The sequence below is a fragment of the Sipha flava genome, unplaced genomic scaffold (assembly GCF_003268045.1).
Source record: "Sipha flava isolate LNK unplaced genomic scaffold, YSA_version1 81_pilon_pilon, whole genome shotgun sequence".
NCBI classification, from domain to species: domain Eukaryota; kingdom Metazoa; phylum Arthropoda; class Insecta; order Hemiptera; family Aphididae; genus Sipha; species Sipha flava.
This window is the reverse complement of record NW_020273623.1, coordinates 1,164,782-1,183,865: the sequence shown is the minus strand read 5'-3', so window position 1 is coordinate 1,183,865 and position 19,084 is coordinate 1,164,782. Positions and strand designations below refer to the sequence as shown.

Here is a 19,084-nt window from a genome sequence, read left to right as displayed (position 1 = left end):
ATATATAAATAAACAAATAGTATAAAAATAAATAAATTAATTCAAGTTTAACCTGGAATATTATATTTGTAAAATACGCCATTTTTTTTTTAATATTTCATATTCTTCCACTCCTACCACTCTGTCGTCAACATTCTACATTCCTATAAGTACTCAACTATATTTTTTAAATCAAAAAAATTATGTTTTAAAATGCAATACACAAAACTATATAAAAACAAGAACGAAGAGGCACATTGAAATGGGTTTATGGAAGAAAGGATGTTGAATTTTCACCCCCTAAAACCAGTTAAAGGATCAAATAGATTGCCTGGCTTAAATTTTTTGGAAAAATTTGATGGATATTGATAATTGTAACATTTTTGAATAGCAATCAAGTATAAAATAGTTAAAGTAAAATATATTCAATCTAAAATTTTCAACAATGATCTTGGTAGATTAGGACAAGGACTGTATTAATGATAAATTAGTCATAAATGTTATAATAAGATTGTAATCGGATACAATTTTATTTTGTAATTTTCCATATTAATTTGTCTATTGTTGAATGTTTATTTAATTGTTAAATTTTTATTTATTACAAAACTAGACGATTGATCAAATATTATTATTATGGCCATCCTATGTTTATAACAGCTATTTATATTTTTTTCACGAGTGTAGAAATATAATGTACAAGTGAAATAAATACTTTATCATAGATTTGATGTGGACTCAGTGGCGTATTTTCAATTTTTCTGGGGGGTCCACAGTTTATACATAATTAATATAAACTATATATTATATTGTAATAGTTACGTCCTTATGCAGTTTTTGGAGGAAATTAAACTAAATACAGTGGCGTAGCCAAGGGGAGCTAAGGGGGTTATAGCCTCCCCCATGGGCCGTGTTTATATGTATAATGTATCTTGACTATTTAATAGAATCAACGCTCGTTTAAATAAAATGCTTATTGATGTTATGCCACTTGAAGAACTTATTCCGGCCAATTTAAATATGTATGACGATATAAATATTATAAAAGCTGCTAAAATATATGTCCAAGATCTCCATGATGATACCTCATCTACAATCAGGGCTGACCTGTTCATATGGAGGCAACAATGGAGTCAAAATACTATTCCAAAACCGAATTCTGCTCTTGATTCACCCTCTCATCGCACCAATCTTCGACCTAACATTAAAATACTTTTACAATTATTCGCCACGTTACCAGTTACCTCTTTCACTCCGGAAAGAACGTTTTCAGCACTTAATCGCTTAAAAACTTTTTTTAAGAAGCACTATATCGGAAAACAGACATTTTTAGGTATTTTGAAATATTTGATTTCAGACCGTTAACAATATACTAAACATATAGATTATCAAGATCTTTTTGAGTAAGATAACAATCTTTGATCGAAGAAACATTAGCGAAAAGTTTGAGATCGTCCGCAAAGAGTAAGTGATAACAATAACTAAAACAAGAACCAATATGCTAAATAAAGATGGCAAACAGTAAGGAAAAGATATGTCCACCTTGAGGAACGCCAGAAGGAGCAGGAAAAGGATGTGACAAAAAACCATTAATCTTAACTTGCTGGGTTCTATCTGATAGATAACTATTGAACCAGGATAACAAGAGATCAGAAATACCATACAAACGCAGCTTCGTTAATAGTAGAGAGTGACATAGGCATGCGCAGGGGATATGCAGGGTATCCAACTGCACACCCTTAACATAAAGCCTTCTTTCTAAAATTAGAAAAAATAAAAATATTTTGACATATTTGGTCTTATGTATATTATGTGATTTTGTATTACGTTATGATTTTTATAATATTTTTATATTCAATCCCAGACAGTTTAATTTATTTTTGAAACACAAATCATATGCTATAATAACGATTTAATGTATTAATGAAATCAAGAAGTACAATAATTCAAGCAAGATTAAATAGCTATCAACTACAGAACAAGAAATGGCTATAAATTAAAATCTCGAAAACATTATTGGTGATATTAAGAACTCAACTGTACGCAGAATCGTTTTATGATTAATTTTGATTATTTATCAAATTTATTTTGTTTTTCATTTAAGTATATAATTACGTTTTTATTTATTTACCTTATTTAAACGTATTACTCAAACTATTTTAAGTGTTATGTATTTAATTTTTTTTTTTCGTAATTTATTTTAAATTTTAACTATGAAGACAGTTATCACGTTTGATAAATGGCTATTCAGTCAGTTTTTTCTGGAAAAAAAATTAAAATTTTAAACTAAATAGTTATTAAGACCAGAATTTCGAACGCTTAAATTAACTTTCAGTTTTAGGGGGGAGGGGTAGGCAGTGCCAGTCTTTTGCATACCCTGAGGTATGTAAGAGGTCTGCGCATGCCTATGGAGAATGATTTACAGAATCGAATGCTCTACTGAAATCGGTGTGTATGACATCAGCTTGTTTACCTGATTCCACGGATTTCAATATAGCATTATAGAAACAAAGAAGATTAGTTTCAACTGAGCGTACTTTCATAAAACCATGTTGAGTGTTATTAATTATATTCTTAAAAGAGAAAGTTAACCAAGGCATAATTAACTTTTCAAGAATTTACTTTACCACAGGTATTTAAAATTAGGTATGTGTTATTTTATTACGGGGTAAACATGACGTCAAATTGTTTGAATCTGAATGAAACTGAAACCGATTTTGGCTACTTCCACGTGTTTGAATTCATTATCTGCTTCATCAGAATCAATATAATGAGTGTAAAGAGTGTGGGGTGAAGCCCTCTAGTCACATATATTTTATTTGTGCAGTTTGAAAAAATGCTTACAATAAAGCCTGGTGTGCTCCGCTAGTATAAGTATTAGGGTGAGAAAATGCTTCATAAAAATATACATAAAATTATGGCGCTATAAGGCTGTGAAATCTGGATACTAAATAAGATGGAACAACGAATCCTCGAAAGCTTTGACATATGGTGTTAGAGAAGGATGCTGCGAGTAAGTTAGATATAACACCGTACAGTAGCGTATATAGGGGGGGCTTAGTGAGACCCCCTCAAATGTTTTAAAAAACTTAAAAATTATCTTAAACGTATGTTATATTTTAATGGTGCTTTATGCTTATTTAGAATTTGCGTCCAACATCAAATCGTTTTGGAACATTCTGTAAATGAAATGTAGATAAGTACCTACTGTGTCTTGTTAGTAATTCTTAGATAGTAATGGTATTTTAACTCTGTCCATAGTATCCATTACGAAAATATTTTCTGTATACGCCACTGACACCGTACCAAAGAAAGCATACTTTATGTAATTGGAATTGTTATATACGTATAAGAATGTCACAAAAATATACTTTTTTGGTTCTATGACGTTCATAATATAATAATTGAACTTGACTTCAAACACACGTTACACGTATTAAATAATAAAAATTTGTAATAAGCAAATATATAATTTCTAAAGATCTTTTCAAATCTTAGCGATTAAGTCATTATTCTTTGTTTGTATAAACCTATTTTAAATTTTCGGTACAACGAATATTGAAATGGTTTTCCTTCGATAAGTGTTTTTTTTTATTTGTGAACATAACCTTGACCAGAAGTGATCCGATCATCACCAAATAAATATTAAAAGATAGAAAATGGGTTCTACTATTATTATACTCGTACTATTACTATTTAGTGTAGGGACTTATAAATTTACAAAAAAATAATTATAAATTAAAATATAATTATGAGTTATAGATAATTTTTTTCACAGTTCTCTAATCGAGTTTTAATATTTGATTTCTGATCTTAGAAGATATTTATTTTGTCAGTAGCAGTAAAAGTTGTGCTACTCGAAAGTGTTTACAGTGAAAAAAAGAAATATGTAACATTTTAATTGTTTTGTATTCTGCATTCCAAATTCAAATTATTTTTTTAAAAATAGCGAATGTTGCTCGTCAAAAAAAAAAAAAATCACCTTGTATTGAATATACCTTTTATGAAAAATAAAAGAATAATAGAAACATGTTTTCTGGTAACATACCGCGTACAGGTAAATATGGTTCTTTGTTATATTTTTTTAGGCTTAAAAAGTACATTCATATATTTCAAACAAACTATTATATTAAATGTTATTTTAATATTACATTGTTTTATAATTCTTAATGACTTTTAATTTGAATTAATTTTTTTATTGTTTCATTATTTATATTGTATTATATTATAATATCTAACATGTACTGTGATCTGTGACCACCACACAGTTCTGATTACCCGCGTAACAATCACATTCCGCTCGCGTGGGTGCGTGCACACGACCACTTACACAAAAATGCACGCACATATTTACACGCGCGTGTTCGATAAGTCGCAAAGACCCGATGACAATCATTGTGCGAACTGTTCTAATCGGTCGACAACGCCAGGGAAGTGGCCGTCCTAGTCGGGGAGAATGGCTATCGTGCGCACGCACGCGCACGTACACGTACGTGTATAAATGTTTATACTTTCGGAGGTTTTACAACAACGAAGTTATCCTTTGACGTGCGTCGATCGTCCATGGTCGGGAAACCAACAGACAATGCACGTAAACGCGTGTAAATACATGTATCGCGGAGCGAACAGTCGTCTCCGTGCACGTACGAAATCGGCTAGGCGAGCGGTGACGGCGACGAGGAGTGCCCATCCTAACTTGCACAATAACGCGGTCGACCGTCACGTGCTCGCCATTTGTTAGCGTCGACCACGATAATTGTACCGCTTCTGTGTACGATTATACGTTCGATTATTATTCGGCACGTATGAAGCGCAGGCGTACAGCGTGTACAAGCGTTTTTACGCGTATTACGCACGTCTCCGCTGGCGTTTCGAAATGCGCGTAATTCACCGATGTCTGGGTGTCGTACACGCACACACACGCGCGCGCGTGTGCGTGTACGGAATTATACGCACGGGCCGCATCGAGAAACGTTTCGTAGACGTTCGTTAATTATTTAAATCGTATTTACATGTAATTAAACAAACGGTGAAGACGTTCTCACGTAGGTATACCGCGAACGGCACGTACTCGCGCAAAAATCCGCGTACATACACAATGGTTATCCGTGTGGTCGTGCGCTGTTTCCGAACACGTATTTGCATGATAATGATAATAACGCGATGCGATGTAGCCGCGGCGCGTATTCGTCGTTTACGGGAACAAATGAAATTCGTTCGACGCGCCGGCTGTGTAACGAATGGACGGGACCGCAACAGCCGTTGCGCGCCGCAAAGGTATGCCGTACGGGTTATTATCCGTACGCACGCGCCTCGCGATACGCGGCACTGCGAACATCGCGCGTCCGAACTGCCGATATCCTTCGCGAATTACGGATACGTTTACACGCGCGCGCGCGCGCGCGCGCGACATGTCGTCGACAACGCATCGCACGTCGTGTTCCGCAGTGCGGTACTAGTACACGCGGTGTGTATGCTTGCAGGCGCGCGCACGAGTGTGTGTGTGTGTGTGTGTGCGTGTGCGTTTGCGTTCGCAAAATATACACTGCAAGTAATATTATACTTGTTCGGGTGGTATACACTTAGGTGTGCGCCGTAAGTGCGGCGATGAACGGATATTACGGCGTCAGCTCCGGTCACGGTGGCGGCGCTCTTTGGACACTGACCGTAACCGTGTTAACGTACGCGACATTTTACGTCAAAACCGTCCAACCGTAAGTGCTGCACACGCCATTTTACACAGCCGCAACAGTGTCTTAACGACCATCACCGTCCAGAGTCCGACGGTGGACGCAGAAATTCACGGTTTTACCAACAATATTTCGCGTCGTCGCGATTATCTTTAATGCGTTTAAATAAATCGACGGTACACGTAGAAGATAGGCTGCTTTTTATGTTTTTCATTTCATTCAAATCGTCAATACGATTTCTGGTTCAGGTAGCTTCACGCTTGCGTTATTCGCCGAACAATTATTGCACGAATCGTTGTTTATTCGCCGAACATCTGGTACTACTATTACTACTATTACTATTTGAATAGTCGGTCGAAAATTATCTATTTCTTGTCGGTAAATGTGATGTTTGCCGTCGAGTATTATTGATGTATTTGGGATATTATGATCGTCTAGCAAATATTCGGCAATCGGCGAATATCGAATGTGCGGACTTCTCGAGCGAAGCGGAGATATTTATTTCGTCGTCATTCTTTGGTGACACTCGTTTTTCCGTCCTCGTGGATTACCACTGTCACCATCATTCACTTTAAACGGTTTTTTCTTTGTTCATATTAGCGGCGTATACGCGCTACGGTCCATCGGTAAGTCTAGTGCGGATAATCTATAGAAAATGTTCGGATAAGATATTTTCAATGCCTGTTCACGCGAGCATTGGCCATTTTTTCGGTTTTATCCAAAAGTAGTTTTTATAAATTATTCCCATTATGAACACGAGTATATCCTAAGGTTTTTCTACATTTTTCGTTTTTCAAAATTGTTCACCCAACATTCGGATGGATCGTAAAGACTTTATGGTACGTTTTGACTAGCTTTCTAAACAGCACTTGCTAAAATGTCGAAAACTTAAAGAGGTTGCAGAATTTTAATTTTTTGAACTATAGAAAAAATAGTAGCCAAAATCGATTTTTTCACGCGTTCGTGTTTTTGTTTTTATTGCAATTGTTTTAATAATGATTTTTAAGTTAAAACTATTAAATTTAAAGTTCTAATTGCAATAGACACAATTATTACAATTCATAAGTTGATCGGTTCATATTAAGCTTTTGCAATACTTATAATTATAAACACGAAAATAAAAGCCATTAAATTAAACTTAGCTCGGTTCAGGACCTAAATGATTATTTGTATCTACTAATTAAAAAAGACAATTATGTTGGTCAAATTAAAATATAAATATAAACAGTTTTAAAATGATTTTTTCAGCCAAAGTAAAAATTTGATTTACTTCACTATATTTTTATATATTTTTACTTGTTTATGATGAATTACCTTTATTACAGTCCCTATAGTACCTATGTATTTATACAGTGGCAGAACTAGGGGGTGGAAGACGGGGATTCATCCCCGGGCGTAAAATTTTAGAGGGTGTTATTTTTGTAATTATTAACAACTAATTTGTTATTTTTAACTTTGTCAAATACTTATATTAGGTTAAAACTCAAGTATGATTGTTAGAAAACATTTTTCGAGAAAAGTATTTGATTTTGGTCTTTGATATCGCGTAATTTTAACATTTTCTCCGGGCGTAAAAATTCCTAATTTCATCTCTGTATACATATATATTTAACTTAATACGTATTCATGTAAAATGTTTGCAAACTCCATTTGAATGTATTCTTTACAATTAACCTATATTTAAGTTACCTCGCACATGGTTTTACATTGCATATTGTTAATTTATTATAGGCTTTTAAATTTTACCTTTAAGCACACAACTGTTTAAACATAATTTTAGTGAGCATTATTTATACCAACGCAAGAGTAAAAATTACCTAGACGTTGCAAATATTAATTAGCTAAACCTGGAACTAGTTTCAATTTTAAAACGTATTATGTTTTTACAAAAACAGTTGTCTATTGAATAGAAAACTTTTAAAATGTACAGAATAATTTTCAACGAAATAATATTATCAATGCAGCAATACTTAATAAACATATAGTATTATATAGTTAGGTGAAATTATTTTAGCAAATTTTAACAAAATATACAGATTTTGTTATGAAACTATCAAATTTTTGTAGAGCATGCCAAGAAGACAATACCGCAAGTAGTGGTAATCATGTAGAAATGCTTATGTGGTTAACAGATCCATGCCGATACGATCGTTGGACGAGACCATCGCCAACGGACAGTAATGGTAAAACTGGTGGTCCTACACGAGTGTTCACTCGAGTATATGTATACTTTTTGGGATCAGTTGAGGCACAACAGTTGGTTAGTACTTTTTATAGTTTCCATATTATTGAATAAATTAAGAGTCCATCTTTTGAATGTACACACTGAGTTTCCGAGTAAAAAAATTAATGGAGCAATTGATTCACTACAGTGAATGAAACATTAAGGTTTATACTGTTACTTTTATACTGTTTAACTATCACGAAAATAATATTTTTTCTATAATGTCAAGAAAATCAATATTAAATATAATATTTTAACAAAACTTAAATATTTAAATAGATTCTTTTTTGTAATACTTCTATTGATTTTTTTCCTTGTGTAATTTTTTTTTTAATATCACTTCGTTAGATATTCAAATATAATTTAAAATAATAAAATTACTAGGCCCAAAACACATGATTTGAAGATATATTTTTAAATAATTTTAACTCCTCGATTAAAAATAGCAAAAATTAAAACCATGAGATGTTACAACAATGTATATGTTTAATTTATTTTAAAATATTAAAATTTGGAGAGATAAGGTTAAGTATTATTCAGTTGCTTTATAAATATGATGTGTTTCATTATATCTTTGTAGTCGTGTAGGTACTTTAGATTTATCTATAAGCATTTTTAAAACATAATTAACTTATAAATAGTAATATATCTAGTGTATATTGAAAATATATATTCTCGTAATACGTAGAATTCCATTGAATTTACAACTTGTTGTTCTAAAACCTTTGTTTATACTTAATACTATTTGAGTATTAAAAATAAGTATTATTAATAAGGTCATATTTATGATTATATTAGTTTTCAAATTGAAAGAATAAAAGTTTAAGATTTTTGATGCGTTAAATGTTTATAATACCAGTCGAAATTTAAGATTCGTATACAGTTATGTGTATATATGTGCGCAAGTAAAAAATTAACAAACCATATATGCAGCGTACATTTGATGAGGAAAGGTCATATTACCAATTTGAATGAATATTTGTCAAGTTGAAAATTATCAAAAATAAAATACTATGTAAGTCATAAGTATAATTAACATACACATAGTATTTAAAAATACAACAGTTAAAAGTAACACTATCAGTAAAAAAGCAGTATACATATACATGTAAGTACATGAGTTAATACTTTTTTAAGCATTTTACATTGGTACCTAGTAAATATGAGATACAAAAAAAGTATCCATTTGACTTATATGTGGATATAATATTATATAAGAAAGTCATCAACTAGACAGATAACTAACTTAAATTAGAACTGCTCATTTTACTAAATTAATTAGTTAATATATATCGCATAAATTAACTTTTTTCCTGAAATGTAGTTATATTTTAAAATAATATAAACTCAATTAATTAATTAAACTATTTATATGTATATTTAATTGAAAAAATGAAGTAATCCGGTTTATTTATCAAACATACATACATTGCTGTTATAAATGTGAGTGCTGTAGTGATGATGCGATGTATTTGTTTAATAATTAATATTTTTTGAAACCAAAAGAAATAATAATATTCATTAGTTCTTATTATTTTATAAATATTGAGAATCATTAAAAATATTTAATATAATTTGGAAGGTATAAATTTGAATTACTGAGAGAGAGAGAGAGAGAGAGAGCGGTTTGGTCAGAGACGACCTTCCTAAGTTAAGCACTATCTACAGCCGGTTTATTGTTAAGCAAAATCCTACAAAATCTTAAATTAAAGAAAAATTTATGGTTTTGTGACCTATATCATCAATGAATCATTACTTTAAAAGTCAGCAACACAATCAAATGACTTGTTAAAAATATTATCAAAAACATTTTTGTGGATTAAAAACTTAAATTATAATAGTTATATACATAAATAATTCATATCAAATGCATTTGTATATAATTTATATACTTGTTTTATATTATATATAATGTTAAACGATTAAGATAGCATACAAATAAAATAATTATTAGTATCGACGTATTTTTACTAATCTATAAATTTAGAAGTGGTTGAATACACTTTTACTAAATATTTGCGATTTTTCAATTATAATTTACCCTCTCGTAGATCGCTAGTAGTGTTAATCAGTTTAGCCTCTATATTATAATGCTAGGGTTATGTAAGGCTACATATGTTATGTTATGTTAGGCTATTATGTAAAGCTAGGGCTTATAATGCGAAGCTGTAATAATTTTGATAATTCTCTGGCCCTTAAATCATTATACTGCACTTTTGTTAGATCAGTTTTAGATTATAGTTCAATAATTTGGTCCCCTTATATATCTGGTCCAATTCACTCTCTAGAGGTGATTCAAAATCGTTTTTTGAGACTTATAAGTATTGAATGTAATATTAAATGGTTGCCTCGCACTTCATATGAACCATTACTATTATACTTAAACCTTAAAACGTTCATGGCCACGTGTCAACTATAGTTGACATAGGGTTCTCTTTGGATAAATCCATGTCAAGTATAGTTGACATGGTGTTCATTCATTTGTATACATAATTATTTGACTCTGATTTATTCTAATAAATATTATATATTTATTAAGAAATATTATTATATATTATTATTATAAATATTATTATTATTATATTATTATTATATTATAATATTATTATTAATTTATGTTATATTATAAAATGGTTTTTTTAAACAATTTTCTGTGTATCGATTGATGTACTTGGTTTTAAAATCTAACAGCTGGATAGTGATATTAGTAGTGTTTAATGTAGGCATAATATTTTTGGTTTTTTAGAGTGACACTGTATGATTCTTGCTTATGTTTACAGTTTGATTTTTAACAATTTGTTAATTGGATAGAGTAAATTCAAACCCTCCTTAATTTTTGATTATAATAATAATATATCAGGTATAGACCGAGCAGACCAGATGATAAGATACTACCCGACTCCAAAGAAATAGTTACGTTGGTATATTAAAGTTTTTTTTTACACTATGGATATATGCTTATGGAATGCTAATTATTTGTACAACAAGTAAAAAACAAGTATGCCACATTTAGATTTTAGAAGAAATGTTACTTTAGTTGGTGTTATGTGTATTTACTTGGTATATAATTCCATATATTGTATTTAATCCATAGATTGTTTATATTTCCAAAGATAATACATAATTCCATTGATATAAAATCTATGGAATTATATAATATCTATGGAATTTTATGAATTTTATGTTGTGGTTTATTTATACGACTTTTCAAATTATGGGGTGGCCGTGAACGTGTTAATACTCTTCAAGTCAGAAGGGTAAAACATGACATTTTTTTTTTTTATATAAACTTTTAAATGGTTATATTTATTATCCAGCTCTATTGTCAAATTTATCTTTTTAGGTCATACGACTAGACAGACTGATACTTTTTATGTGTCATTCTAACGTACTGTATATAGTAAGAATGCCCCAATAATTAGATTCATGCCACATGTAAATAAATTTAATATAGATGTTTTATTTGTAATTCAGTTGCTTCTTTTAATTTTATCTTAATAATTTAGTAATTTAATCACTTAACATAAATTGTACTTCCACAATAACCCTTATTTATGTATATATTTATATGTTTCACATTTCCATTGTAATTAGGCTCGCCCGTTTAATAAATAAATAAGATTGTATAGGTTTATAAAGTTTAGTAACTATAATCTAACTATTTATCGATATTTGCTAACAAATATTGCTGATGTCAGTTTAAAGTATTAATCTAAAACATTTTTTCACCAAATTTTTAAATCATAAAAGTTCATTATTACATTTTTTTCTAAAAATAGTTCAAGTTATTTTTTATTTTTTAAAAAGACATTTACAATCTGTATACATAAGAAAATAATAGGTAAATGTGATGAAAATATTACTAGACGTGACAAGCGTGAGGGAAGGGAGTGTTCAGTGACACTACTTCCAAATTATGAACTTAGGGGGGAGGTAAATTATTTTATATGATATTCAGTAGGTACTAAGTATTATTTAATAAATTGTGCGTCCATTTACGTTTAAGACGACGGTTAGGGTTGTCGGGTATTATACAAGAAGAAAGTTTGGATATGAGTGGGTTAGAGTGGTTAAAGGTGTTTTTATGGAATTTGTTATAATGATGAAAGACAAGTGAGGATATTGGTGGTAAGTTGAGGTCATGGTGTAGGGTATGGTTGCTGACGTACCAGAGAATTCAAGTTACTATATCTAATCTATATTAATACATTAAGGTTACGTTCAGACGGTGGCTCTTCGATTCGATTTTTTTCATGTATATGGTTTTATCGAATACAAAACGACAATTCACACGAGAACTTTTCGATGCAATTTTTTCACATACGTAGGGGTTTTGAGCCACGAAAAATGGATACATCATTATAGTTTACTCGGTAGTAGTGTTGGTAATTGGCACATAATCGCCATTGGATCCGCTTGTTCTACTTTTTTTATACTAGTATAGATGTACGTAAAGGAAACGTTTAGTACTACAAAGGTTCTAGGTAAATCCTCTATTACAGAATGGCCCACAACGAGAAAAAATATTTGAAAAATGTTTGTTTATAGATGTCAAATGATTTACCCCACAATATGGTTATTCTTTAATTTATGAAATAAATATTTCTATTGATTTTTTAAAATTGTTTTCTATTTTCCGTCTTCCAAACAATACATCGAACACATAGCTATTAAAAACACTGAGAAAACGTTGAAAACTAATTCAAGATACAGGAAAATTTTGTTCATGTAAACGATATAATATAAAGGTAATTACTATTTTATCATGTGTTCGTCAAAATACATTCGATATTTATCGAATCGTAGTGACAAGTTCGTACGGTATTCGAGAAAAAAAATTTCATGAATATGTGATTTTTCCGCACGGGCTCCTTGTGAACGTGTAAATTTAACACCCCCTGCCACTGCTATATTCGATAAGTTTCCGTATACAGGAAAAATATTTCCGTCTGAACGTAGCCTAAGTGTTTATACAGCGAAAGCAATTATAATAGTAATACATTTTAAATAAAGCATTTTACGGCTCATATATTGATACGATATCGGTGGCGGGATGATCGACTTGTACATTCTTCTTCCAAGTCCTCTATACAGGGTGAGAACAAACTTAAGGAACGAGTTTGGATTCCGCATGTGTACATCGTTAATGAACACGATTCGAACATCATGGGTTCCGGCCGCCAAGATATACTAGTAACGGTTCAACCAGATGGAACAGTTTTATATTCAGCTAGGTCATATAACACAATTATCATATAACACTAAATTTAAACCACAACGAAACATAATACCATATAGAATTAAAATAGACATTTGTTTATAGGTTAAAAGTGTCGTTATTATGCATGATGAACTTACAAAAATTTCCATTTGATGAACAAACATGCCCATTGATATTGGAAAGCTGTTTGTAGACCATTTGATATTTTTTTATCCATATTGAAAATTTCAAGTGAATCGAATTTTATAATTCATTATATTTCAGGGACTTACAACAATACCCATTTGGAATTAGTCTGGGAACACGATTCCCCTGCGGTACTGAATAGCAACTTGCGAATGACTGAATATAACTTAGTGTCCATTTGGACAAATGCAACCGTCAGTGAATATGCACTGACAAAATCAACACCAATAGATGAAAATTATAAAAATAAAGGATATTCACCTTCAGTCATTGAACATGTACATTACTATGGAAAATTTGGTAAAATAACTAATTCATTGCTCTTATTACTTCATATATAACTTATACATAATTGAAATTAGTGTGTTTGTTAAGCGTGTTTGAAAGTTCACAATAAAAAAAAAAATTAAAAAATAAAATATAAAATGTGTTGATAATTAGATTAAAATTAATAACATTTGAATTTTTTGTTTGTCAAAAGCTGGAAACTATAGTCAATTAATAGTAAACTTTGAGTTAGAACGTGAAGTTGGTCATTACATAATGGACTATTACGTACCAAGTATCATGCTGGTAGTTGTATCATGGGTATCGTTTTGGTTAGATCCAAATGCAGTACCTGGTCGCACAACATTAGGTAATTTAATTACGTAATATTGTACGTTATAATTATTTTAACTAAGTAAATAATAGTTATTTTACACTTATTTTTAATATATCTTTATTCCTTCTGTCCACCTAATAAGAATAGTTCAATTCCAAAGTGTGGTAATATATTAACAAACGACAGTGCCGTAACTAGGAGTTGGCAAAATGGGCGGTTTTCCGAAGTAAGGAACCGCATTTAAGTAAAATTAAAATGTTTTTTTTTCTGTAAAATATACGCCAAAATAAAATTTGCCAAGGGCGCCACAGTGGATGTTTACGGCACTGACAAACGATAAATAAAACTATAATTACTAATCTACTAGGTTTATTTTATATGTCTAACTGTATATAATACATATAATTTAAATTTGATATTATACATGAGCTATTACACTGTTAAGTATTAACGTATTAATAATATTTTGGAAATAGGTTTAACCTGTGATCTACAGTGATCTAAGATACGATTAGGTGTAAATCAGACCGGATAATCATACGTGTCTTATTAATGGATACGTAATAAGTTTAATAACTAATATTTATTTATAACATTAAAAATCGTTTATTACTTTGAATAACATGAAATAGTTAAAAAATAAATATTTATTGCGGTATATTAGCGTAGGTCAGACTAACCTAACATTGATTGGCATGGGTGACTGCCACAGTACAATGGTCTACTATGGTGATAACACAGATAGAACCTAGATTATGTGACGTATAGTTTTTTTTTTGGTTGAGTAAAATTATTATATACTACACATTTCTTACGTCTTCTTTGGAGAAGAGTATAATGTTATATGGTTAATGTAAATCAAACATGTCTATTAAGGACAAATAATTGTTGACGTTCTGCAATACAATTTTGATTCACTATTTGCTTCCCATTTACAATTGGCCATAGAAGGCAAGACTGGTGAGAACTTTTGAAGTCACCAAGGTTGATTAATTTAGACTTACACTTATTTGGTCAAGATATTAGTACTACTTATACATACTTCAGAACAATACAATTATTTAAGTTTGATGATATGAGAACATCAAAAACGTAGTATATGGTTTAGTTAAAATTCTTTTTTTTTTTAATGACAAAAGTAAATAGAGTAGGTATATCATTAGTAAAAAAAAAAAAAAAAAAATTCAGTTCAGTGTTCTTTTTCTGGCTTTTTGCAAATTTATTGATAACATCGTCTAAGTTGGTGTTTTTGAACAGTTTTTGTTCCATTACTAAAATTTAAGCTTGATTTTCTTGACATATAGTTGTACATAATACATTTTTAGTACTGAGAAAAAGCGTTCAGTATTTGCTACCATTATGATAAATATCCGAAAAGCCACAGTTATATTAAGAAATACATTTTCCAGATTTAAAGTTTTGGTGGCATTAAGAAGATTTCAAGATGAGGGTGTCTTTTTTAATTTTGTATAAAAAGCTAAGACGTTGGGCCCTCTTGGAAGTACGGGCCCCGGTGATTTAACCCTCCCTACGCCACCCTCTTGTCAGCTCTAATATTAGGATATCAATTAATGAACACATGGAATTATTGGATGGAAAATATCACTAGAAAAGCGAGGTTACGTTGGAAATACGAGTATAGAAATTTTATACCTATCATTTCTATCTGATCTACGATTCTTATAGTGTCCGAATGGATTTAATTTTTATATTACATTAAACTGCTTATTAGACACAATTAAACTGAGAGATGTATTTGAAAGATAATAATAATCTTAATAAATAATGTGTGTAAGTAAATTAGGTTATTTTTAGTATTTACATTGATCTAAATTAGCAATAATTATATTACAAGTTACCGTATTGGGAAAACCATATTAATTTGATTCTGACTGAACAAAAAATACATACAACTTTTTTGGCTTAAGTTGAACTAGATATTATTATTATTAAAATATTAATAATGAGTATGGTATAAAATTAAAAAATAAATGCAAATAGTTTATATTGTCGAAACCGGCTATAGATCACATGTTGAATCAATTCCACAATTTGATGTTTAAAATAACGTTAATTTATTGATATATCTGTACATAATTTAGGAACTAGTACAATGCTCACATTCATTACATTATCAAGAAACACAGGTAGCTCGCTACCTAAAGTTTCTTATATCAAAGCTACTGAGATATGGTTCATTGTATGCACAGCATTTATATTTGGATCATTGGTCGAGTTTGCATTTGTCAACACCATATGGAGACGAAAGTAATACTTTTTAATTATTGCAGTCAAATAGCAAAAGTTCAAATAAAATTTTAGGTTTTAGTATATCTTACAATTAATTAATAACTTATCATAATGGCTGTTTTTCTAGCTTCTTTTTTTAATGATATATTTGTTTTATTTATACTTCGGATTTTATTATTTTCACTATTCAACTGTATAAATCTATAATAATATTAAATCAAGATTATGTAAGAGTAAACAATACGTTGTTACAGAAAAAACGTGGAACTAAAAAAAGTCAATAGTAAACATATTTTTAAGTCAACTTTAACGCCTCAAATGCAACGGAAGTTATCTATTGACAGCGGTATTGACAAAGGAACGATTAGTGGAAAGTTAAGTAGAAGAGAAAATGTGAGTATATTAAATATTATATAATTAAATGTACAATTCACTCTACAATATTATAATCACACTGAATATTTTATTTAAAATATGAGATTCATAAATACATTTTTTTTTAATTTTATTATACTTCTCTCTTAAAATGCCAACTATCAATCTTTTTTCAGTAACTACACTGATGTTGTTTTATTCATTATTCATGTTGTCTTTAATAGTAGTGTAACATATTTGTCATTTGATATAAGTCATATGTTTATGAAACTATGAATAGTATTATATGTTTATAAAATTAATGAATTTGAAAAATTAAAACCCTACTGCCAAAGAATAATAAAATATTTCATAAATAGAGTTAATATTCCCTACTTAGTGTTTATTAAATTATTTATTTTATTAATTGTTTTTTTTTTTTCAAGAAATCCAAAAGTCTTCTATCTGTTGGTGATCTAGACCCTGTTGTTTGTCCCCATCCAGAACCACTTGAAAATTTTAGTATTCGTGTACCAACATTAAATGACAATAAAACTAGCGTAGGTGGTGGTCTGTTTACGTTGACTCCGCAAGAAATTGCTCAATGGATCGACCAACGCAGTCGTATTGCATTTCCTGCAGCATTTCTCGTATTTAATTGTTTTTATTGGCTATATGTATATCTTTAAGTCGTTACAAAATGTCAATTTTTTATTTTAAATGTTTTGTACATTATTTAACAGTGTTATATAATTTTATAATTTGTAAGATATCTAGTCTTCATAAAATACGATGGCGTTGTATCATAATTTATAATATGTTTAAAACTTAATTTTCTTGTTTTAAATAAAAATTTTCAGATTTTTAAATATTTAATCTAATGATATTTTTTTCATTTAAATATGTAAAACAAATTTTAAAGTTATTTAACGCATTAAAAAAGTAATAACAACAATAGAAAAGGTTAGAACTTTATAACTTTATATATAATACATGTGTTATACATATGCAATAGGTTGTTCTAAAAAATGTAATGTCATTTTTTTATTCCTTTTAATTTAATTTTCTTTTATCAAAACACTTATAAATTACAATTCATATACTTTGAACCATGATAACCAGTTCCGACTATATTAGTTATCGGTATTTACCCATCAATACTTGCATTATAGACGAGCGCGCTTTTGAATCGCACTAATGTGCGTATAATTGCTGATTGTTAATGTTAGTAAGCCAATTGATTTTGGTGAAACAAAAAATATTATTAGAAGGATACGTATAGTTTTAAATTACGGGGACCAACTTCCCTCTAATGGACAAGTACATGCTATATTTTTTTATAACATCCGTTAAGTGAAATTCACTATTAATAAATGCAGAAATCTTACTGTTTGTGAGTGTATTATATTTTGAAATAAATCCCAACCAGATCGTTACCGAGTTGTGTAAAATAACTTATTAACTGAGGTTTAGCGAGACATGAGAAAATACAAAGAATTCAAAAAGTATCTCTTGTGTTTCTTTTGACGGTGTTTGAAAATTTTGTATTTTAAGAGGGGGAGTAAAGTAAATTTAGCCAGTGACGCAAAACTCAGTCATAAGCAGACCATATTTTTAGGGTGGTGGATCAGTATACGATTGATAAGTGAATTAATAAAACTAACTATAAATTATAATATTCCCTATGTAATTATTACTATTTAAGATGTTTAAGTATTTAAATGCTATTATAAATGATGAAATAGATTAAACAATTTTGGGAGAGGGTGAACTCCCAACCCTTTAAAGAACGTCCTTGAGTGTAGTTTGTTGTGAGTTGTAAATTGGTTAGCTGTTGACTAGAGGTCTAGTCACTAGACCATTCAAAATGTTGTTCGACACTTCTGCATTTAGCCATCTTTAACTCCGTTAGAAAAGCTGAGTTACGCCTCTGGTGCAGACGAAGCTTTTCCGATAACTAGGCGCTAATCATGAGTACAACGCGTTTTCGTCGACGGCTCTCAATCACGACGTTTAAATTCCGTTGCTGGTCGATATATTATAGATATATCGCAACAAATATGCAAAAAAAAATATAAAATCATGAAATTTTAAAATTTCATACTTAAAAGTTTCAAATTATAACAGTCAAACCTATAGAATTTACGGAAGAAGGTTCGTATTGCATCTATGACGTGGTCATCTATTGGTTACTGCACTCATGGTATTATTCCACTGGGACAGTAGAAGTAATTATATCTCCAGCGATTGTATATTATAAAAAAAAAAAAAAATAAATAAATAAAATAAAGCGTTATGTTGTAAGGGCGAGAATATTAAATATATTGCAATGTATGGTATAGAATGGTATATAATGGTCTATTTAAATGGGTATACTTCAAATGTAATGAACACGTAATGTTGTTGACAGTTGAATGTTATAACCTGTTATACTTAAAAGTATATATATATACGTTTAAGTATAACATAAATTATCCTCATATATAAAAGTGTATGAGTATTTAATTGAAGAGAAAAAACTATAAAAGTTTTTGATTCAGGACTCTCTTCCCAAATAACATTGTCATAAGAAAATAATT

General features: G+C 30.0%; 1 protein-coding gene across 6 annotated transcripts; it reads left to right on the top strand.

Annotated features, from left to right (window-relative positions):
- Positions 1-4,807: 4,807 nt before the first annotated feature.
- On the top strand, positions 4,808-17,305 carry LOC112693185 (gamma-aminobutyric acid receptor subunit pi-like). 6 transcript variants are annotated; one of them, XM_025568136.1, is made up of 9 exons: positions 4,808-5,253; positions 7,734-7,926; positions 12,904-13,124; positions 13,214-13,296; positions 13,376-13,597; positions 13,779-13,934; positions 16,004-16,169; positions 16,406-16,544; positions 16,952-17,305. In XM_025568136.1, exons 1-9 carry the CDS (start codon positions 5,075-5,077, stop codon positions 17,192-17,194), a joined length of 1,602 nt encoding a protein of 533 aa, XP_025423921.1. In that variant the 5' UTR covers positions 4,808-5,074; the 3' UTR covers positions 17,195-17,305. The 6 variants fall into 6 exon arrangements, with proteins under 6 accessions (XP_025423921.1, XP_025423922.1, XP_025423923.1 ...); XM_025568137.1 differs by lacking the exon at positions 4,808-5,253 and adding an exon at positions 5,274-5,690; XM_025568138.1 differs by lacking the exon at positions 4,808-5,253 and adding an exon at positions 5,697-6,292.
- The last annotated feature ends 1,779 nt before the right edge of the window (positions 17,306-19,084 follow it).